Source organism: Lagenorhynchus albirostris, chromosome 15 (assembly GCF_949774975.1).
Source record: "Lagenorhynchus albirostris chromosome 15, mLagAlb1.1, whole genome shotgun sequence".
In the NCBI taxonomy this organism is placed as follows: domain Eukaryota; kingdom Metazoa; phylum Chordata; class Mammalia; order Artiodactyla; family Delphinidae; genus Lagenorhynchus; species Lagenorhynchus albirostris.
The window spans coordinates 30,128,407-30,153,158 of NC_083109.1; the positions used below are offsets into that span (position 1 = coordinate 30,128,407).

General features: G+C 39.2%; 1 protein-coding gene across 2 annotated transcripts in view; it reads left to right on the plus strand.

Annotated features, from left to right (window-relative positions):
- ATRN (attractin) overlaps positions 1-24,752 on the plus strand; it is a 174,364-nt gene that overhangs the window by 104,643 nt on the left and 44,969 nt on the right. For both annotated transcript variants that reach the window (XM_060122197.1, XM_060122198.1), the window contains exons 21-24: positions 1,249-1,301; positions 5,241-5,335; positions 8,815-8,893; positions 10,627-10,784. In XM_060122197.1, coding sequence (XP_059978180.1) covers positions 1,249-1,301; positions 5,241-5,335; positions 8,815-8,893; positions 10,627-10,784 — 385 coding nt within the window. The remainder of the gene's footprint in view (positions 1-1,248; positions 1,302-5,240; positions 5,336-8,814; positions 8,894-10,626; positions 10,785-24,752) is intronic.

Consider the following 24,752-nt stretch of genomic DNA (forward strand, 5'->3'; position numbering starts at 1 on the left):
GCTATTGAGGCAAATCACTTAAAATGAGGTGTTAAGCCTCATTTTCCCCATCTATCTATAGTGAGGCTAGTGGTAATTGTTTCTAGTGTCCTGGTGAGTTGAAACAAGAGAGATTATTCCCCAGTTTCTCTCTCCCTCACCAGAAAACCTCATAAAATAAGCTCTAAATTTAATTTTTAAATCTAGGTTCCTTTAAATAGAAAAATGTAATAGAGCAAAATTAATCACCCCTGCCTTCAGTTAATGGTATACAACAAAGAAATGAAGTGTAGGTCTAGTGAAAGACTTTCTCTTTAGGAAATTTTAAATATAAACAAGTGCTGATAATCACTCTAGATAAAAAGACACAACATCCTTGTATTATTTATCTGGCAAAAGTACTTGACCCAAGCTTTCCCCTCCTTTCCTCACAGTTCATAGCTATTGTGCCTGCCTGAATCACTTTGTAAAGTGGGAGCCTGGGTTTTACTGATGTTCATAGATGATATTTATGAGGAAATTAATAATTCTTTTTTACTAGAACTTATTTTTTTCTCCAGACTGATGAACCATGTCCAAGGGTTGTTTTTGGTTTTTTATTATTTTTTAAGTGATTCTTGGTTTTTAGCCTTCTCTCACTTGTATTTAAAGAACAGGTTCAATTTATCCAGGAAAAGTGAAAAATGAATATATGAAAAATGTTTTTTTTTTTTTTCAGTAACAGCTCTGATTTTATTGCAGTAATAAAAACAGACAGCTAGATGGCCCTAGGAGAAAAACACATGTAAGATAGCCGTTCTTCCACTTAGCCACCATTTACATCTTTTGGCATAATCTCTTCTAAACAGTTTGCCTTTGCCACAGTCTCATCCACACCCACACATTCCAAAATTACTTTATTAGCAACTAACCACAGGTAAGTCAATTTGAAAAATGTTTTAACTGCACTTGTAGAAGAATATTTAGTCCATACAAAAGTGAATATGTGTTTTTCGTGATAATAGGATCTAAATTTTATTTTATTTGAATTTATCTCATGTGCTTTGGCAAATGTTTATCAGTTGGTGGTGGTGTGAACTGCTGGGCAGTCAGCATTGAAAATGAATGCAAAGTCTTGTTAGTCCATCTGATTTGAGTAACAGTGAAGAATGTAATTGTACTGACTCAAAAACTGGTAGTTTATATAAAAAGATCTACTTGATTTTAAAGTGAATGTTGATTCTGTTTTAAGTAACAACAGAAAATAATCTTCATTTTGTTTCCCCCTAGATGTGAAGTAGAAAATCGATACCAAGGAAACCCTCTCAAAGGAACATGTTACTGTAAGTGTTCTTGCAGTTCTCATTTGTCTAGAAGCAAAGTAGTTCAGTAAAACATTATTTTCTTTAACATGGTTTGAGAATGATAAGTGCTATAGGAATATAGTAACCACCCATAGAAGTGTCGCCTAATTTGATGTGTTACAGTCTATTAAATTTAATACATATGTAAACTATTTTAGGCTGCTTTAATTCTGGTTATGGTTTATATCAGTATGTCCATAGCAGATATCAGGGAAGAGTACAGAGATATACGTCTCTGGCTTTCCTAATTTATATTCTCTTGAAACCTTATTTCATTTGCCATTATGTGGTTGGGGTCATTGTATGTCATATTTTAGGATCGATCAAACACAGAATTCTTAAAATATAGTTGAAGTTATTCCCTCTGAAACTGATTTGTGTTAACCACCTCTCTAGGAACTAATATGTAAAATAAAATATCTAGTGACTAACTTACAGTGAACAGTAAATCTGGAAAGGTGACCAGGTCCTTATGGGTAAATGCATTTTCCTCCTGTAGGAGAATCCACATACTAGGTCAGATTATGGAACCAAAGGAAAATGAGCTAATGTTTTCACATTCTGTTATAATTATATACTGGCTTTTCTGGGTAAAATAATGTCCACTCAAAATTCATGTCCAGCTAGAACCTATAAATGTGTTTTTCTAGAAAAAAACAAGAGAAAAACTTCATGACCTTGTATATGGGAAGGTTCTTAGATGTGATACGAAAAGCACAATTCATAAAAGAAAAACTCATTTATTGGGACTTATCAAAATTTAAAACTTGTGTTTTTAAAAAATACTGTTTAAAAAGTAAAAAACAAGGGACTTCCCTGGTGGTGCAGTGGTTAAGAATCTGCCTGCCAGTTCAGGGAACACGGGTTCAATCCTTGGTCTGGGAAGATCCCACATGCCATGGAGCAACTAAGCCCATGCGCCACTACTGAGCCTGTGCTCTAGAGCCCGCGAGCCACAACTGCTGAGCCTGCATGCCACAACTACTGAAGCCCACGCACCTAGAGCCCTTGCTCCACAACAAGAGAAGCCACCACAGTGAGAAGCCCACACACGGCAACGAAGAGTAGGCCCCACTCCACAACTAGAGAAAGCTCACGTGCAGCAATGAAGACCCAACGCAGCCAAAATTAAATAAATTAATTAATTTTAAAAAAAGTAAACAACCAGCTACAGACTAAGGAAAATGTTTACAAAGCGTATCTTTGATTAAGAGTTTATATTTAGAATATATAAAGAACTCTTACAACTGGATAAGGGGACAATTTCAGTTAAAAACAGACAAAGACTTGAATAGACATTTCACCAAAGAAGATAGACGAATTGCCAATAAGCACTTGAAGAAATGTGTAACATTATTAGACATTTGGGATATGTGTATTAAAACCACAATGAGGGGGCTTCCCTGGTGGCGCAGTGGTTGAGAGTCCGCCTGCCAGCGCAGGGGACACGGGTTCGAGCCCTGGTCCGGGAAGATCCCACATGCCGCGGAGCAACTAGGCCCATGCGCCACAACTGCTGAGCCTGCGCTCTGGAGCCCAACGAGCCACAACTACTGAGCCCGCGTGTCACAACTACTGAGGCCTGCGCTCCTGGAGCCCGTGCTCTGCAACGGGAGAGGCCACCGCAACGAGAGGCCCGTGCACTGCAACGGAGAGTGGCCCCCGCTCGCTGCAACTGGAGAGAGCCCACGCACAGCAACGAAGACCCAATGCAGCCAAAAGTAAATAAATTAAATAAATTTAAAAAAAAACACACAATGAGGGGGCTTTCCTGGTGGCACAGCAGTTAAGAATCCACCTGCCAATGCAGGGGACACGGGTTCGAGCCTTCGTCCGGGAAGATCCTACATGCCGCTGAGCAGCTAAGGCCATGTGCCACAACTACTGAGCCTGTGCTCTAGAGCCCGTGAGCCACAACTACTGAGCTCACACACCACAGCTACTGAAGCCCGCCTGCCTAGAGCCCGTGCTCTGCAACAAAAGAAGCCACTGCAATGAGAAGCCCATGCACCGCAATGAAGAGTAGCCCCCGCTAGCCACAACTAGAGAAAGCCCGCACGCAGCAACAAAGACCCAACGCAGCCAAAAAAAAAAACCAAACACACAGTGAGATACACCCCTAGAATGACTAGAATCAAAAGCCAATACAGTGGCTTAATAAAAGACAACTGGATTCTCATATATGCTTCTGCATTCAATCTGTTGCACTATGTCTCTTTGGTTAAAGTACACACAAAAAAAACCTGGCCCCACCAGACATATAGTTAGAAATGGATGGAGTGTTTTAATAACCTTTTCAGGTAACTGGGTATTATCCTTTGATACCATATCAAAGCCAGGCAACTGGTCATATCTTAAAGGTTAGTTTAGGGCTTCCCTGGTGGCGCAGTGGTTGAGAGTCCGCCTGCCGATGCAGGGGACACGGGTTCGTGGCCCGGTCCGGGAAGATCCCACATGCCGCGGAGCGGCTGGGCCTGCGCGTCCAGAGCCTGTGCTCCACAACGGGAGAGGCCACAACAGTGAGAGGCCCACGTACAGCCAAAAAAAAAAAGGTTAGTTTATAATGTGAAACCTGAAACCATATCAATTAATTTTTTGTAATCTGGTACCTTGTATTTCTCTATCTTGAAAAATAAAAGCCAATACCAAGTTTTAGCAATGATGTGGAGAAAGTGAAACCCTTTTAAATTTTTTGTGGGAATATAAAATGGTTTTCCACTTTGGAAAATCATTTGGCAGTTTTTTGAACAGTTAAAAATAAACTTACCAACAACTCCCCATTTCCCTCTTCCCCTACCCTCTAACAACCACCATTCTACTTTGTCTATATGAATTTGACTATTCTAGGTACTTCATATAAGTGGAAATATATAGTATTTGTCTTTTTGTGATCCATTTATTTCATTTAGCATAATGTCCTCAGGTTCATTCATGTTGTAGCATGTGTCACAATTTCCTTTCTCTTTAAGACTGAGTGATATTCCATTGAATGTATATACCATATTTTGTTTATCCATTCGTCTGTTGATGGACACTTGGTTTGCTTCCACCATTGGGCTATGATCTCTTTGGCTGCTATGAACATGGTTGTACAAATAGCCCTTCAGGATCCTACTTTTAGTTCTTTTGGTATATACTCAGAAGTGGAATTGCTGGATCATTTGGTAATTCTATTTTAATTTTTTGAGGAACTGCCATACTGTTTTTCACAGCAGCTGCACCATTCCCACCAGCAGTGCACAAGGGTTCCAATTTCTCCACATCCTCACCAACACTTTTTTCGGTGGTAGCCATCCTACTACAGGTGATGTGTTATCTCATTGTGGTTGATTTGTATTTCCCTAATGATCATTGATGTTGAGCACCTTTTCATGTGCTTATTGGCCATTTGTATATCTTCTTTGGAGAACTATCTATTCAAGTCTTTGCCCATTTTTAAATCGGGTTGTTGAACTGTACAGTACTTCTTAGAATTAAATTATACCATCTTTAGCCAGTAGGCTCTTTTTCAAGCTATGTTCTTTTGCTACATTACATTAGTCTTTGAATGCTTTCTTGCTTTCTAGAATAAGATAACTGAGGCACATATTCCTTGCCCCAAACCTGAAATCAACCATTTTTACTTGGAGTCTTGGTTTCTTTTATACCATTAATTTATAGCTTTGTATCCTTAAGCACAAATAGATGCTCAATTAATATTTCTAGGTAAGTTAGCTTGGAGCCTAAAATCTCAACCAGGGTGATGATACAAGGAGGTTTTGGTGGGTTAACTCAAACAAAATGACATTACCCACAGACTTTGCCAAAAGTGCTTTCCTGGCTGTTGAATGTTTATGAGAAAATCAATCTGTATCTCTAGAGACCTATTCTGTTTTGTTTTGTTTCAGTTGTTAAATACACATTTCTTTCTTTCCATAGATACTCTTCTTATTGACTATCAGTTCACCTTTAGCCTATCCCAGGAAGATGACCGCTATTACACAGCCATCAATTTTGTGGCTACACCTGATGAAGTAAGATTTAAAAGTCTTCTTACTTTGTTTTGAATTTGTGTGGAACTTTTTCTTGGTCACTATGGATAGAAGCACTGCCTTAGCAGCGGTCTCCAGAAGTGGAGTCCACAGGATGATGTTTAGAGGTACAGGAAAGAAATGTTAGAATCTGCATTTATCTCCTTTGTATTTAAAAGGTAAGATTTACCATGTTGTTAAGATTTTTTTTTTCTTTTTTTGCAGTATGCGGGCCTCTCACTGTTATGGCCTCTCCTGTTGCAGAGCACAGGCTCCAGACGGGCAGGCTCAGCGGCCATGGCTCATGGGCCTAGCCGCTCCGCGGCATATGGGATCTTCCCGGACTGGGGCACAAACCTGTGTCCCCTGCATCGGCAGGCGGACTCTCAACCACTGCGCCACCAGGGAAGCCCCATGTTGTTAAGATTTACCATGATCTGATATACAGAGTGACACTGACTCCACACATACTTGGTTTGCCCATCAGCCCATCACAGCCCCATACGGGAAAGGAAAGGAGACTGCAAGAGGAACTTCCCTGTTAGGGGGGCAGTGTCAGAACCGAGATTTACTCTCTCAGAATGGAAATTAATACCAGTGATGCAAGACAGAGGTGACATTTATGCTCCTAGAATGAGTTCCTATCCTCATTAGGAGGTAAAAACAGTGAAGAAGTAAGCCAGAAATAATTGAAATTACTAAGGTAACTATTTGAAATGTATTTTTATATCTACTGTTGTTAATGGTAAACCCCAACCTGCCATAAGGTATTACCTAGAGGTAAAAGGGAGCCAACACAGTATGACATTTAAAAGTAAAGCATCTAGAATATGAACACGCATCTATATGATTTCTTCAGTGAAATATAAAGTCATTTAATACCTACTCTGGTACATAATGAAATTTTACTAAACCTAATGGTAAATTATTTAGGGGCCTCCTTGGAGGTTTCTTATTTCTCATCAACATACACAAAGCCATTTACCATTACAAAAATACAATGAATGGAGCTTCCCTGATGGCGCAGTGGTTGAGAGTCCGCCTGCCAATGCAGGGGACACGGGTTCGTGTCCCGGTCTGGGAAGATCCTACATGCCGCGGAGCGGCTGGGCCTATGAGCCATGGCTGCTGAGCCTGCGCATCCGGAGCCTGTGCTCCATGAGGGGAGAGGCCACAACAGTGAGAGGCCCGCATACCGCAAAAAAACAAAACAAAACAAAAATTACAATAAATGTAACAAATAATACATGGAAAACAATATGATAATAAGCCAAAGTGCATTCCTTTGATAACAGATGTTATCAACAAGCACTGCTAAATTTAAGAAATAAATAAATCAGTAGTAAAATGAAGTCCAGTGTGGGATATTCACAATTAAATGAAAGTAAGATTTGTTTTTTGTATTCCACTTCAATGATAAAATTAAGAAGAGATGTACTAGAGAAGATACATTCTCATGAGTGAATAGCTTTTTAAGTAAAAATAATAAATGACTTTCAATGAAAATGTTTTGTGGAAAAATTGTGTTGGTATATCATTTCAGTGGCTGTACTGACCAGAATTTTTTTTAAATTTTTTAGGATAAGGCTATAGCAAAAGTACCACACATGAAATTTATTTACTGCCTTGTTTCTCTTATGACAGAATATTTAATAGTTACACAATGTATGTGTCCTGTCTTTTACAAAAGCATCAAGATTTCAAGGTTATTAATCCTTTCCAGGGAAAGAAGTAATTGCTAGTAATTTGCTACCAGCAAACATTAAAAAATAGGGAATTCCATGGCGGTCCAGTGTTTAGGACTCCATGCTTCCACTGCAGGGGGCACAGGTTCGATCCTTGATCAGGGAACTAAGATCCCACGTGCCGTGACGCAGCTCAATAAATAAATAAACACTTGAGCTGTCCCTTTAAGAGGATGGTGAGGCCTTATCAATAAATGAGAAGGTAACTGCTTTATGAGAGAAACTTCTGGTTTGGAGATCACGTTTTGGAAATAGCTGTTTGGAAATGCTTCTATTGTTGTAATTTTTGTGCTGTAAAAACTATCAAAAGAATGCTCTTTAAAATCTTAATTTTCTAACCTGTTTTAAAAATGTGAAGAATTTGTGAAGAATTTGTGAAGAATTTGTGAAGAATTTGTGAAGAATTTCAGCAGGATTGGATTCAAAAATATAAAATGCAACATCTGACTCATTTGGAAAAACAATTTTTTGACCCCAAGAAAGAGATTTATTAGCCAAATTTCAGGGAAAACTAAAAATTAGTATCATGATTTACCCAACACTACTGACAGTGCTCTTCTTCCAGCTGGCCCAACACATTCCTCAGAGATACCTTTTTCAGTCATTAAAACCGAGAGTCACAATAAATTAAACTAGCTCTTCAAACTGCTGTATCTCTAAGTGGTATACAAAGTTTTCAAAGGTAATAAGACATATTCTGTCATATTTCTCTTGAAATAATATTTTTAGTGAGAGAAAAATGTTCTTAATCATGGATGAAGACAATCTAAAGTTTTTAAATTTAGTTTATTTCAGCTTTATGTGCTATTCCTTAAAAACCACTTCCATTGGGCTTCCCTGGTGGGGCACTGGTTGAGAGTCCACCTGCCAATGCAGGGGTTTGTGCCCCGGTCCGGGAAGATCCCACATGCCGCAGAGCGGCTGGGCCCATGAGCCATGGCCGCTGAGCCTGCGCGTCCGGAGCCTGTGCTCCATGATGGGAGAGGCCACAACAGTAAGAGGCCCGTGTACTGCAAACAAACAAACAAACAAACAAACAAAAAAAAACCACTTCCATTTTGGAGAACTTTACACTGTATATAATCTATGGGTTCAGAAGTACATAGGTTTGATTTATAAGTTAATATAAATTGAGACACTTGACCAAGTGTTTTACTCTTCAGACATTTGGACAGGGCTGCCCAGAGGATCCTTAAGAGGCTGATTCCCTAACATAGGTCACGGGATGTAGGTCACTGTGCTCTGGTGAGGGTCTTTTTAAAAGATACTTTTTCATGGAGTTAGGCATTTGATAAAGCATTAAATCCCATATACTTTTTTTTTAATTCAACTAATTTATTTATTTGGTTGCACTGGGTCTTGGTTATGGCAGGCGGGCTCCTTAGTTGTGGCATGAGAACTCTTAGTTGCAGCATGCATGTAGGATCTAGTTCCCTGACCAGGGATCAAACACGGGGCCCCTGCATTGGGAGCACAAAGTCTTAACCAGTGTGCCACCAGGGAAGTCCCTAAATCCCATATACTTTTATGGGAGGGAAATGAAATTTGTTTGGGGTATATTGCTTATGTTAAGGTTAGAAATTTTGCTGTTCTATAAGCATGAGTTTCTCTTAAGACATTAAAGTATCTTTTTGTAATTAAGAAAGTTGAGAGTAGTAAAATTTAACTACTGCTTTCTTTTAAAATCAGGAAACTGTTACAGTAATTCATTTTCTAATTATTTGTACATCTCATTAGCAAAATAGGGATTTGGACATGTTCATCAATGCCTCCAAAAACTTCAACCTCAACATCACCTGGGCTGCCAGCTTCTCAGGTAAAGACATACCTAGAGAAGACCTTCCGAGTGGAGATAATTGATTGAGAAAGAGTTGAGAAAAGGGGCTCTGGAGACAGACAGATGGGTTTGAAACCCACTTTTGCCACTTATTAGCTGGAAGACCTTGAGCAAGTTTCTAAAATCTATCTCTAGACCCTTAGGGTTATTCATCTTAAAGAGAAGGTAATAATACTTATACTGTAGATTAAATTTGGCTATACCTGTCAGTGCCTGCCATGGTATCAAGATCAGTACATGCTCACGACCCCTGCCCTACTACCACCATTAATACCATTGCTGCAGCCTCTGCTGTGGTGCTGCCATCATCATCTCCATCCATGCTTCAGAAGTGAAAAATGCAATTGACTCAGTTTCAAGAAAAGGAAACATTTTTAATAGAATGAGATTTTAGTAGGTACAGGGGAAAATGTACTTTGGGAATTAAATAAAACTCTAAGAGCACAGCTTTTGCTGTCTTGTTTATCTTACAGTGATTTACTAAAGATCCTCTGAGCAGAAAATCTAAAGAAAGAAAGGGTGGCCCTGATGTAGTGGTTAAGAATGTAGCTCAGCAGACCTAGATTTGAATTCTCCCTGTTACTTGTTTTCTGAGCCAGTTTCCGCAGGTATGAAATGGGATAATAAAAACAGCCGTGTAGAATGTTCTGAGAATTAAATGAGATAATAAATGAAGTACTCAGTGTAAGTGTTAGAAACATGGGATATTCTCATCAAATGGTAATTATGTTTCATCATCATTATTACTATCACAATACTGTTTTTTGGTCAAAACACAATCAGTTAGACTGAAACAAAATAAAAACATTACTTTGCACATCACTTTGTGTTCATCATATCTTAAAAGATTGTGTAGAATTCAGAAAAGGTTCAGAAACTTGCAGTGAGGAGAGGTCTTTAAGAAAAAGTCTGAATTATCAAAGGCTTTGTTTGGAGAAAGGTGGCATCCCTGAGTATGTGATTGATTTACAATGACAGTCTCAATGAGGACCAGCCAATCTGGCTTCAGTCACAGGATTTAACTCAGACATGGGAAAAGCCTATTTCATGAATCTTTATAAACACTAGAATTCCTGGCTGAGGGACAATGTGGAATGTTGAAGGACTGCCTGGGAATAGGATAGGTTTATATCAGATTGGGGGGATTTAGAGTCAGTTGTAGCTGGTAGCAGAAGGGACTGAGTGACCCCTAGAGCTCCTTCCTCCCTGCTGCTGTTGAGACTTGCAGTCACTGCTAGTTAAAAAGTATGGGCTGAATCCGTGTCCCTGGTATGGGGGATCTAGAGCACTGCCAAACAGCTTTAAGGGGGCAGTGCAAAGCAAGTGAAGTGTTGTGGGCAGAATGAATGCCATTGCTTGTTAATAGGATTCTAGTGGTATCTGGATTTTCAAAGCCACATGTAGCCTGTTTCTGTGGGAGGAGTTGTAGGGGATCCTGGTAAAGTCATCTGGGTTAAGGGCATAGGCTTGTGTATCAGCCCTCCCAACTCTACTTCCTGGCTATGTGACCTGAGCCGAGTTACTTATTTTTCCTGAACCTGAGTTTTCTGATGTGTAAATGAGGATAATAGTTGTCACAATTAAATGAGATCGAGCTCTTAAAGGCCGTTTCTGGAACATAGTGTTTAATAAATGCTATTATCATTATTATTAGTGAGGGCAGATTCGGTCCCCTAAAAAGTCTCTTTATTTCATTCTTTTCTTCCTAACAGCTGGAACCCAGGCTGGAGAAGAGATGCCTGTTGTTTCAAAAACAAACATTAAGGAGTACAAAGATAGTTTCTCTAATGAGAAGTTTGATTTTCGCAACCACCCAAATATCACTTTCTTTGTTTATGTCAGTAATTTCACCTGGCCCATCAAAATTCAGGTAAGAAGTGCTTTTTAGTCTCATACTTGCAAAGATGGTGAAATGTCTGTAGTGAAACTAAATTCACTAATCTGTAACTTGTGGTAAACGAAATGTACAATATTAATATTGTTTTGCCTTTGTAATATCTGTGGTAAAGGAGTGCTGAGCACATACCATAAAAGAAGATTGTAGTGGGGCTGCCTTAAATCACTTATGAAGGAAATTTATAAGCACTTTTTAAATAAATTTATTTTTATTTATTTATTTTTGGCTGAGTTGGGTATTTGTTGCTGCACACGGGCTTTCTCTAGTTGCAGTGAGCGGGGGCTACTCTTTGTTGCGGTGCTTCTCACTGAAGTGGCTTCTCGTTCCGGGGCACAGGGTCTAGGTGCGTGGGCTTCAGTAATTGTGGCACGTGGGCTCAGTAGTTGTGGCTTGTGGGCTCTAGAGCACAGGCTCAGTAGTTGTGGCGCATGTAGTTGTTGCTCCGCGGCATGTGGGATCTTCCTGGACCAGGGATCGAACCCGTGTCCCCTGCATTGGCAGGTGGATTCTTAACCACTGTGCCACCAGGGAAGTGCCTGTAAGCACTTTTGAAAGCAAGTGATATATAACAGATTTGGTAATTACAACTGTATTTATTTCTTCATTAAGGACTTGTCACTAAAAAGCCTGTAGAGCTACACAAAGAGCTTCAATTCTGGAATGAGTAAGGTGCATATAAATGAAGCAAACACACATAACCAGTGAAAGCTGGCGTATGGAAAGTGCCATATGAGAAGATCCCCAAAATGCTATCAGGTCTTAAAGGAGCATAGGATGGAGGGTAATGGGGACACAGTGGAGGACAGTATAAGGTCACCTTAAGGGTTTAGGCCTTATAGTCAGACAGATGCAGGTTTGAGCCCTGGCTTGCTCTTGTACAATTCCTGTAGCCTCTCCATGACTCAGATTCTTTGTACATGTGACCTGAAAGGGTAGGTCTAAGGGTTCATGTTGCCTACTGCAGCCACTGCTGCTATCAACCTGCCCCTTTTCTCTGTTCCCAGGGGACCAGTGCACTCCCTCTTATCCAGGCTTGACCCATGGCCCCATTTATGCTCTTTATAATCATCTGCCACTATGTCTTTGAGGCCTTGCCTCAGTACTTTCTGCTTTAACCCCCTTCATTTTGGGTAAAGGTGTGGAGTTCCGGGAAGGGTGGACTTCTGTTTATTTGTTTAATTTAATTTATTTTTTATACAGCAGGTTCTTATTAGTTATCTATTTTATACATATTAGTGTATATATGTCAATCCCAATCTCCCAATTCATCCCACCACCACCACCACCCTTTTCCCCCCCTTGGTGTCCATACGTTTGTTCTCTACATCTGTGTCTAAGGGTGGACTTAGGAACGACTGGTTCACCTTTAGCCGTGGAAACATGGTCACTAGACTGGGGCTCTGGCTGCTTGCCAACTTTCAGTAGTGTGATCAAGTGAAGCAAGTCGCCACTGATCATTTGGGATGGGCTTGAAATCTTGTTCTGGTGGGTATGTGTTCATGCCTTGGGACTGTAACTAAAGAACAGTCAGTCACTCTTTTCCTTTCTGGAATGTGGAGGACAGGCTCTGTGTTGTATTTTTTTCTCACCACCCTCTTTTTCTATTTAGATGGTCCACAGATTTGTTTATCCTCTAATCTGCTTCTTCCTTTGTTCTTGCACACTCTCTGCTTCCCTTCCCAGCTAGCCTTCTTGTACGCATTGACCACACTCCCTGTTTGTTTCCTCTTATCCATTCACCCATCAGCCCGCAACAGTCTACCTTCCTCCTTCACCACATCCTGAAGCTGACTGCCACGGTGGACTCCAGTGACTGAATTCTTTAGTCCCCTTCTCCTTCTCATTGCATGATTTGAGTCAGCATCTTTCCTGCCTTCCTGGTCCTTTCCCTGATTCTCTCGCCTGTCTTTTTAAGGAATCTTCTTCCTTAAACACTGAGGTTGTCTGAGATTCAGGCCATGGTTCTCCTCTGTCTTTATCCCACTTGTAAGACTTATTGTACTACTTCTGTATTTTTGATTCTCAGTACTCTGTCTTCAGCCCTGCTTACACTTGAACTCCAGACCAGTGTTCTTAGTTGCTGCCTAGGCATCTCTACCTGGACATTCACAGGCTCCCTGTACTCAGGGAGTTAGTTATTCTTGTGATCTTAGCCCCAAACCCTCTGCTTCCTTTCTAGTGAATGGCACCACCATTTGTCCTATTGCATAAGCCAGGACCCTGGAAATTATTTGCATTCCTGGAATAAACCTGACTTGGCATGATATATGATTTTTTACTTTATCTGTTGCTGGACTCAGTTTCTAATATATTGGTTAGAATTTTGTATCTATCTCATGAGTGAGAAAGTCCGGTAATTTTCCTTTCCTGTCTTTGTTATGGTTTTTATATCAAAGTTAAACTAACCTTTATTTATAAATTGAGGAGTTATCTCTCTTTCTCACTTCTGAAAGACGTTATATAAGATTAGAATTATATGAATATATGAACCTTGCATACTTGATAGATCCCTGTTGTAAAATCATTTGATTCTGGTGTTTTATTTGTGGAGTTTTCTTTTCTTTTTTAATTGCTGATTCAACTTCTTTAATAGTTACGGGATGTTTTGGATATTCTCTCTCTGTTTGCATTACTTAAGATAATTTTTTCTAGATGTTAATTTATTTCATATGTTTTCAAATGCATTGACACAAAGTTGTTCACACTGTCCTCTTTTCTAATCTTGGCAGCATCTGTGCTTAAGTGTATTGAATCATATACTTAAAAATGGTTAAAATGGTAAATTTTATCTTAATATATATTTGCCCCAATTTTTTAAACTTTAAAAAAACAGACCAGAGGGCAGACAGCAAAAGCAAGAAGAACTACAATCCTGCAGCCTGTGGAACAAAAACCACATTCACAGAAAGATAGACAAGATGAAAAGGCAGAGGGCTATGTACCAGATGAAGGAACAAGATAAAACCCCAGAAAAACAACTAAATGAAATGGAGATAGGCAACCTTCAAGAAAATGAATTCAGAATAATGATAGTGAAGATGATCCAGGACCTCGGAAAAAGAATGGAGGCAAAGATCGAGAAGATGCGAGAAATGTTTAACAAAGACCTAAAAAAATTAAAGAACAAACAAACAGAGATGAACAATACAATAACTGAAATGAAAACTAGACTAGAAGGAATCAATAGCAGAATAACTGAGGCATAAGAACAGATAAGTGACCTGGAAGACAGAATGGTGGAATTCACTGCTGCAGAACAAAATAAAGAAAAAAGAATGAAAAGGAATGAAGACAGCCTAAGAGACCTCTGGGACAACATTAAACTCAACAACATTCACATTATAGGGGTGCCAGAAGGAAAAGAGAGAGAGAAAGGACCAGAGAAAATATTTGAAGAGATTATAGTTGAAACCTTCCTTAACATGGGAAAGGAAATAGCCACCCAAGTCCAGGAAGCGCAACGAGTCCCATACAGGATAAACCCAAGGAGAAACACACCGAGACACGTAGTAATCAAATTGACAAAAATTAAAGACAAAGAGAAATTATTGAAAGCAGCAAGGGAAAAACAACAAATAACATACAACGGAACTCCCATAAGATTAACAGCTGATTTCTCAGCAGAAACTCTACAAGCCAGAAGAGAGTGGCATATATACTTAAAGTGATGAAAGGGAAGAACCTACAACCAAGATTACTCTACCCAGCAAGGATCTCATTCAGATTCGATGGAGAAATCAAAAGCTTTAAAGACAAGCAAAAGCTAAGAGAATTCAGCACTACCAAACGAGCTCTACAACAAATGCTAAAGGAACTTCTCTAAGTGGGAAACACAAGAGAAGAAAAGGACCTACAAAAACAAACCCAACGCAATTAAGAAAATGGTAATAAGAACATACATATTGATAATTACCTTAAACGTGAATGGATTAGATGCTCCAACCAAAAGACACAGCCTTGCTGAATGGATACAAAAGCAAGACCCATATATATGCTGTTTACAAGAGACCCACTTCAGACCTAGGGACACATACAGACTGAAAGTGAGGGGATGGAAAAAGATATTCCATGCCAATGGAAATCAAAAGAAAGCTGGAGTAGCAATACTCATATCAGATAAAATAGACTTTAAATTAACGAATGTTACAAGACACAAGGAAGGACACTACATAATGATCAAGGGATCAATCCAAGAAGAAGATATAACAATTATAAATATATATGCACCCAGCATAGGAGCACCTCAATACATAAGGCAACTGCTAACAGCTGTAAAAGAGGAAATGGACAGTAATGCAATAATAGTGGGGGACTTTAACACCTCACTTACACAAATGGACAGATCATCCAAAATGAAAATAAATAAACAGAAGCTTTAAATGACACAATAGACCAGATAGATTTAATTGATATTTATAGGACATTCCATCCAAAAACAACAGATTACATTTTCTTCTCAAGTGCACACGGAACATTCTCCAGGGTAGATCATATCTTGGGTCACAAATCAAGCCTCAATAAATTTAAGAAAATTGAAATCATATCAAGCATCTTTTCTGACCACAACACTATGAGATTAGAAATGAATTACAGGGGAAAAAAACGTAAAAAACACAAACACATGGAGGCTAAACACTACGTTACTAAATAACCACGAGATCACTGAAGAAATCAAACAGGAAGTCAAAAACTACCCAGAGACAAATGACAATGAAAGCACGACAATCCAAAACCTATAGGATGCAGCAAAAGCAGTTCTAAGAGGGAAGTTTATAGCTATACAAGCCAACCTCAAGAAACAAGAAAAATCTCAAATAAACAATCTAGCCTTACACCTAAAGGAACTAGAGAAAGAAGAACAAACAAAACCCAAAGTTAGCAGAAGGAAAGAAATCATAAAGATCAGAGCAGAAATAAATGAAATAGAAAGAAAGAAAACAATAGCAAAGATCAATAAAACTAAAAGCTGGTTCTTTGAGAAGATAAACAAAATTGATAAACCATTAGCAAGACTCATCAAGAAAAAGAGGGAGAGGACTCAGATCAGTAAAATTAGAAATGAAAAAGGAGAAGTTACAACAGACACGCAGAAATACAAAGCATCCTAAGAGACTACTGCCAGCAACTCTATGCCAATAAAATGGACAACCTGGAATAAATAGACAAATTCTTAGAAAGGTATAACCTTCCAAGACTGAAGCAGGAAGAAATAGAAAATATGAACAGACCAATCACAAGTAATGAAATTGAAACTGTGATAAAAAATTTTCCAACAAACAGAAGTCCAGGACCGGATGGCTTCACAGGTGAATTCTATCAAACATTTAGAGAAGAGCTAAAACCCATCCTTCTCAAACTCTTCCAAAAAATTGCAGAGGAAGGAACACTCCCAAACTCATTCTATGAGGCCACCATCACCCTGATACCAGAACCAGACAAAGATACTACAAAAAGAGAAAATTACAGACCAATATCACTGATGAATATAGATGCAAAAATTCTCAACAAAATACTAGCAAACAGAATCCAACAACACATTAAAAGGATCATACACCATGACCAAGTGGGATTTATGCCAGGGATGCAAGGATTCTTCAATATATGCAAATCAATCAATGTGATACACCATATTAACAAATTGAAGAATAAAAACCTTACGATCATCTCAATAGATGCAGAAAAAGCTTTTGACAAAATTCAACACCGATATATGGTAAAAACTCTCCACAAAGTGGGCATAGAGGGAACCTACCTCAACATAGTAAAGGCCATATATGAAAAACCCACAGCAAACATCATTCTCAATGGTGAAAAACTGAAAGCATTTCCTCTAAGATCAGGAACAAGACAAGGATGTCCACTCTCACTGCTGTTATTCAATATAGTTTTGGAAGTCCTAGCCACGGCAATCAGAGAAGAAAAAGGAATACTAAATTGGAAAAGAAGAAGTAAAACTGTCACTGTTTGCATATGACATGATACTGTAAATAGAAAATCCTAAAGATGCCACCAGAAAACTACTAGAGGTAATCAATGAATTTGGTAAAGTAGCAGGATACAAAATTAATGCACAGAAATCTCTTGCAGTCCTATACACTAATGAGAAAAATCTGAAAGAGAAATTAAGGGAACACTCCCATTTACCATTGCAACAAAAAGAATAAAATACCTAGGAATAAACCTACCTAGGGAGACAAAAGACCTGTATGCAGAAAACTGTAAGACACTGATGAAAGAAATTAAAAATGATACCAACAGATGGAGGGATATACCATGTTCTTGGATTGGAAGAATCAATATTGTGAAAATGACTATACTACCCAAAGCAATCTACAGATTCAATGCAATCCCTATCAAATTACCAGTGACATTTTTTACGGAACTAGAACAAAAAATCTTAAAATTTGTATGGAGACACAAAAGACCCAGAATACCCAAAGCAGTCTTGAGGGAAAAAAATGGAGCTGGAGGAATCAGACTCCCTGACTTCAGACTATACTACAAAGCTACAGTAATCAAGACAATATGGTACTGGCACAAAAACAGAAACATAGATCAATGGAACAAGATCGAAAGCCCAGAAGTAAACCCACGCACCTATGGTCAACTAATCTATGACAAAGGAGGCAAGGATATACAATGGAGAAAAGACAGTCTCTTCAATAAGTGGTGCTGGGAAAACTGGACAGCTACATGTAAAAGAATGAAATTAGAACACTCCCTAACACCATACACAAAAATAAAACCAAAATGGATTAGAGACCTAAATGTAAGACCAGACACTATAAAACTCTTAGAGGAAAACATACGCAGAACACTCTTTGACATAAATCACAGCAAGATCTTTTTTGATCCACCTCCTAGAGTAATTGAAATAAAAACAAAAATAAACAAATGGGACCTAATGAAACTTAAAAGCTTTTGTACAGCAAAGGAAACCATAAACAAGATGAAAAGACAACCCTCAGAATGGGAGAAAATATTTGCAAACGAATCAACGGACAAAGGATTAATGTCCAAAATATATAAACAGCTCATGCAGCTCAATATTAAAAAAACAATCAACCCAATCCAAAAATGGGCAGAAGACCTAAATAGACATTTCTCCAAAGAAGACATACAGATGGCCAAGAAGCACATGAAAAGCTGCTCAGCATCACTAATTATTAGAGAAATGCAAATCAAAACCACCATGAGGTATCACCTCACACCAGTTAGAATGGGCATCATCCGAAAATCTACAAACAACAAATGCTGGAGAGGGTGTGCAGAAAAGGGAACCTCCTCTTGCACTGTTGGTGGGAATGTAAACTGATACAGCCACTATGGAGAACAGTATGGAGGTTCCTTAAAAAACTAAAAATAGAATTACCATATGATCCAGCAATCCCACTACTGGGCATATACCCAGAGAAAACCACAATTCAAAAAGACACATGCACCCCAGTGTTCATTGCAGCACTATTTACAATAGCCAGGTCATGGAAGCAACCTAAATGCCCATTGACAGATGACTGGATAAAGAAGATGTGGTACATATATACAATGGAATATTACTCAGCCATTAAAAAAATGAAATTGGGTCATTTGTAGAGACGTGGATGGATCTAGAGACTGTCATACAGAGCAAAGTTAGTCAGAAGGAGAAAAACAAATATCGTATATTAATGCATATATGAGGAACCTAGAAAAATGGTACAGATGAACCGGTTTGCAGGGCAGAAATTGAGACACAGATGTAGAGAACAAACGTAAGGACACCAAGGGGGGAAAGCCGCGGGGTGGGGGGGTGATGAATTGGGCGATTGGGATTGACATGTATACACTGATGTGTATAAAATTGATGACTAATAAGAGCCTGCTGTATAAAAAAATAAATAAAATATTTTGTAAAAAGCAAGGTTCTTTTTAGACAATGACAAGCTGATTCTAATATTTATATAAAAAGCAAAGATTCTAGATTAGCTATAACAGTTTTGAAAAGAGGAATAAAGTGGGAAGAATTGCTATATGAAATATTAATAATACTTCCTATTTAGCTATGGTAATCAAGACATTGTGGTTATTGTTGGAGAGATAGACACATAGATCAATGGAACAGAATAAAGAACCCAGAAATAGAACCACATAAAAACATCCAACTGTTTTTTGACAGAGATGCAGTCAATTCAGTGGAAGAAGGATAGCCTTTTCAACAAATAATGCTATAACAATTGGACAACCATAGGCAAGTAAATGAACTTTGACCTAAACCTCACATCCTACACAAAAATTAATTCAATGTGGATCACAGGTTTAAATGTAAAATGCAAAACTAAAACTTTTAGGAAAAAAATAGGAGAAAATCTTCATATCCTCAAGCTAGGCAGAAGATTTTCAGATTTGACAACAAAAATATGACCTATGGAAAAAAATTAATAAATTACCCACATCAAAATCAAAAGCTTGGGGCATCCCTGGTGGCGCAGTGGTTGAGAGTCCGCTTGCCGATGCAGGGGACGCGGGTTCGTGCCCCGGTCTGGGAAGGTCCCACATGCTGCGGAGCGGCTAGGCCCGTGAGCCATGGCCGCTGAGCCTGCGCGTCCGGAGCCTGTGCTCCGCAACGGGAGAGGCCACAACGGTGAGAGGCCCACGTACTGCAAAAAAAAAAAAAAAGCTTTTGCTCTGTGAAAGACACTGGTAAGAGGATGAAAAAAAACAAGCTATAAGGCTTCCCTGGTGATGCATTGGTTAAGAATCTGCCTGCTAATGCAGGGGACACAGGTTCGAGCCCTGGTCCAGGAAGATCCCGCATGCCGCGGAGCAGCTAAGCCCATCCACCACCACTACTGAACCTGCGCTCTAGAGCCTGTGAGCCACAACTACTGAGCCCACGTGTCACAGCTACTGAAGCCTGCGTGCCTAGAGCCCGTGCTCCACAACAAGAGAAGCCACCACAATGAGAAGCCCGCACACCGCAAGAGTAGCCCCTGCTCGCTGGAACTAGAGAAAGCCCGCGTGCAGCAGCAAAGACCCAGTGCAGCCGTAAATTAGTTAATTAATTAATTAATTTTAAAAAAAGAAAAAAACAAGATAAGCTATATACTGGGAGAAAATATTTGGAAAAATATTTCTGACAGAGGACTTGCATCTAGAATATAAAAAGAATTCTCAAAACTCAACATTAAAAAAATAAACAATCCAATTAGAAAATGGACAAAAGATATGAAGAGACATTTTATCGAAGAGGATATAAGTATGGCAGATAACCACATGAAAGATGTTCAGTATTAAAAGCCATTAAAAAAATGAAAACCACAATGAGAACATTGTATTCACAAGGTTTCATTGAGTTGGTCAATTTTTTAAACTGGTGAAAAATTGGAAATAACCTAAAATAAACTATTGTAAACATCTTCATTAAAAAAAAAACAAAACCCACAATCAGAGGGAATTCCTTGGTGGTCCAGTGGGTAGGACTCCACCCTTCCACTGCCGAGGGCCCCGGTTCAATCCCTGGTCAGGGAACTGAGATCCCACAAGCCACGAGGCATAGCCAAAAAAAAACCACCCCACAGTGAGAATGAGATATCACTACACACCTATCAAATGGCTAAAATTTAAAATAGTGATAACACCAAATGCTAGAGAGAATGCAGAGAAATTGGATCATACATGCATTGCTGATAAGATGGCACAGCCAGTCTGGAAAATAGTTTGGCACTTACTATACTTAACGCAGCAATTGTATTCCTGGGCATTTATCCCAGAGAAATGAAAACTGATGTTCATACAAACACCTGTATACCAATGTTTATAGCACCTGTACAGCAGCAATATTTAGCTTCATTCATAATAGCCCCAACTGGAAACAACCCAAGTATTTCTCAACAGGTGAATGGTTAAACACACTGTGCTACATACATATCATGGAGTAATGCTCAGCAATAAGAAGAAACAAACTATTGATACAACTTGGATGCATCTGAGGAAGTTTTACTGAGTGGAAAAAAAATCTTAGAAATGTACATGCTGCACGATTCCATTTATGTAACATTTGAAAATAAAAATTTTAGACCAAAAATAGATACAGACCTACTGAAGCTTCAACTTTCTCTGACTTCTTCTTGACCCTCTTTTCAAAGGGTTCATTAGATTAGGTCAGACTCACCCACTCTCAAGGGGAGGGGATTATACAGGATATGCACATCAATATAGTAGGAATCTTAGGAGCCATATTAGAATTTTCTCTGCCACTGGCTGTATTTGGAGTGGGGCTAGCAGGGTTAGGTTGTTTCTCTAACCCCAGGGAATTTGAGCTCTAGGCTCTAGTCAGTACAATTTCAATTTGATAATGTCTGCTAACACTGCCAAGTTACAGATCACATACAATTGTAAAATATTTTATTTGGGTTCTAGTAAATATAATTTACTGACTTGTTTTAAGTTCAGGTTGTTTTCATACTGACATACCTTATTATATTCCAAATCCGATTGAACTTCAAGCTTTGTTTCTTATAGTTGAAAACTGATTAATATTTTTAAGATTCTTAGTGAAAACCTTGACTTATATTGCTGGTGTTTTTCCCATTTGGAAAGAGGGCTCTGTGCGTATAAACAGGCTTTTGTGCTGGAGATAGCGTTGCTGTTGCCAATTCTGACTTCCAGTTTTTTTTTTCCTCCCATTGCCCTGTTGCTCCCCACCCTCTGAAAGTCACTGAAATGGTCATTTCCTTCTGGAGGGATCTCTTCCCCACACTTACTTTTTTAAATACTTTTTTCAAGTTTAAGACTCAAAGAGATGATTTTCTACCTGATTTTTTGGTCCTCTTTACCTGGACTGGATCACTCACTTGAATAAGATCCACTTATGAAAGCTGCATTCAGGAGCACTTTCGAAAATAAATGATAGCATGCTCACCATTTAGTTTGCCAGGCTTCCCTTGAAAAAACAGGTAAGTTCTGTTGAAAATATGTCTTTTTGCTCATTGTTACAAATAGCTGCAGTATTCACGAACAATGTGACTGGACCCTTGGCATCATGTATTCTTGGTGTCTTCTCAAAAGAACCTGATCAATGCTGGTTCTCTCTATACTTGGGACTGTATCTGGGCGTGTGCTGTGTGGCAGGCTGAGCTTGCATCTTCCTGGGCAGATGTGGGTATGTTCTCAACAGAGGGGGCTGTACCTTTCTGTATTGCTTTATATTCCTCAGAGCCTTAGTCTTTCTAGGTGTAGTTAGCTTTTAAATACACACTTAGAGACCATATAGATTTAGTTAAAATGTAGAGACTTATTTAAGGAAGAGAATAGGAAAATGTCTAAATGGTTCAATGTAGGTCATGCAGTTAAATTTCAGTACGGCTTTCAATGCAGACAAAAGCCTTTTTTGTCTTTGATTCTCATTTTTTAAAGCAAAATAACTGAGGCAATTTAATTCTCTACTCAGAAATTCATGTAAATATTAGTGTTTTAAAAATGGTAATGGTAAACTCAAGTTCTTTCACTCTGAACTGACCCCAGGATTCTTTTCCATAATTAGGAACAGATCAAAACCTACAACTGCTAACTGAGGGAGTTTGCAACTAACTATAAAAATCTTTGTAGATTCAGTTTAAAATTGTAAAAAACCACCCAGACTGAAAAGGCCTGTGTGTCAGAGGGTGGTGGGTGTGTTGGATCAGTTGTGCCTGGTTTCTGGTTGGTTGCTCTTGTGGGTGAGTGCCCCTTGCTCAGCCTCTGCTTTCAAAACGTGATTCTAGATGTTCCCCCGAGTCAGCAGGACTCACCTGGCTTCAGCCATGGTTATAGTTTGGGAGGGTAGGTATTCAAAATAGAGAATGCACAGGTAGACATTGTGTGTGAGGTGGGAAGATGGGTGGTGGCGCTGGGATTCTGGCTTGTTACAAGCTCTGCAACAGAGGTGGTTATTGTAATGTAGAGCTAATATTAAAGTCCTCTCCATGCTGGGTGTTTCATTTGCTCGTTTATGTGAGAGGCTAGTGTTCACAAGTAAAGGCAACACAGAATTTATATTGAGAACTGGGCATTCATTTAGATGTCAGAGTTATGTTTATGGATGCTAATAGGATTGCATTACTAAGCAAAGGATGTATGAAACTTTTGTTTGTTTTCACTCAGATGTACTTTTTCTAGTAACAGCTTTATTGAGATATAAGTCACATACCATACAATTCACCCATTTAAAGTGTACAATTCAGTGGTTTTTAATATATTCACAGAATATTTTAGAATGTTTTCATCACCCCCAAAATAAACCCCATATCCAGATGCAGTCCCTTCTCATTTCTTCCTTCTTCTAGCCCCGGCAACCACCAGTCTACTTTCTTTCTCTATGGATTTGCCTATTTGGGGCATTTTATATAAATTGAATCATGTAATAGGTGGTCCTTTGTGACTGGCTTCTTTGACTTAGCATAGTGTTTTCAAGGTGCAACCATATGTAGTATGTTTCAGTACTTCATTCCTTTTTAAGACTGAATAATAGTCTATTGTATGGATAAACCACATTTTGTTTATCCATTCATCTGTTAATGGATACTTGGGTTGTTTTCACTCTTTAGCTGTTCTGAATAGTCAGATATACTTCTAAAGTTTATATTTATTTTATGATAGTAATGTATACACATAGCTTCTGGTATTAGATGTCTGTACCTTAAGGATTTAAAAAATTATAAAGCCACGAAATACATTTAGAGCTAAACTTAAAGTATAAATCTGGACTTCCCTGGCAGTCCAGGGGTTAAGACTCTACGCTCCCAACACAGGGGGTGCAGGTTCGATCCCTGGTCGGGGAACTAAGATCCTGCATGCCTCACGGTGCAGCCAAAAAAAAATAACTAAAATAAAGTATAAATCTCTCTTAGTTTCAGATGGCATTTAAATTTCCTGTACAACCTCATGGTTTTCATCATGATCATTATTTATTATTCCATCTTCTGAAAAGTCTCCTCTCTTCTACTTTTCAGCTGTGGCTTTGATGTTTCTTCTCAGTTCAGTGCCATTGTTCCCTTGGGTTTCCTCTGGGCCCTTTTCCCTGGATAGTCCCATCCACACCATCTATGAACCCCACCTATGGCTGGGATGGGCAAATCTTTCTGTAGTAGAACTCTCTCCTGTGATCTCCATAGCTAGGACCCACTAGACTTCCTTTAACATTCACTCACGTAGCTGACTTTCTGACACAGAGAGGCAGCCATGAGGGGACAGCAGGAGCCATGCCAGATACTGGGAGGTGCCCCCGTGCTCGTGGACACCCTGGGAGGAGAAGGGAGTGCCCTGTGGTGCCTGAGTCTGCACGAGCTGGGGCAACACCAGAGCTGAGCCCTAAGAAACATGAGTTCAGTGTTCTGGGTGGGGAAGGGGCATGTCCAGTCACTTTCCAGAACTACTAGGAGTTTAGCTGAGCTGAAGTGCCTGTTCTGTGAGTAAGGAGCTGGAGAGCAGGGCAGACCAAAGCTGTCATGAAGAGACTGGGGCTTCAGCTGAGGAATTTACACTGTAGCCTGAAAACCACTGGGAGTTATTGAAATGCTTTAAGCCAAGAAGTGACCAAGATCAGTGTTTTAGAAAGATGCCTCTGGCAGCAGTTACGAAAATGGATTGGAAGGACCAGGGCTGGGTTGGGGAGTCTTATTTTGAAACCCAGGGGAGAGGTCCCTCTGATGACCCTTCGGCATATCCCATAGCAGCTTCTTTTCCTCGTCTGTGCCTCTGCAGTCATAGACGTGTCTGGTTTTTCACTCTACAAAGATTTCCTTAAGGGCAAGAGCTTTTTTATATTTCTGTGTCCTCTGTGTCATAGCATAGTGTTAATCAACTGTAGACACTCCATAAATGTGCACTAGATGAACGCATAGTTGTAGATGAGAGCTTTATTCTCGGTATCAGAACTTTGGGTTTTTTGGCAACTTTTGTAACATTTATATAGGTAATGGCAAC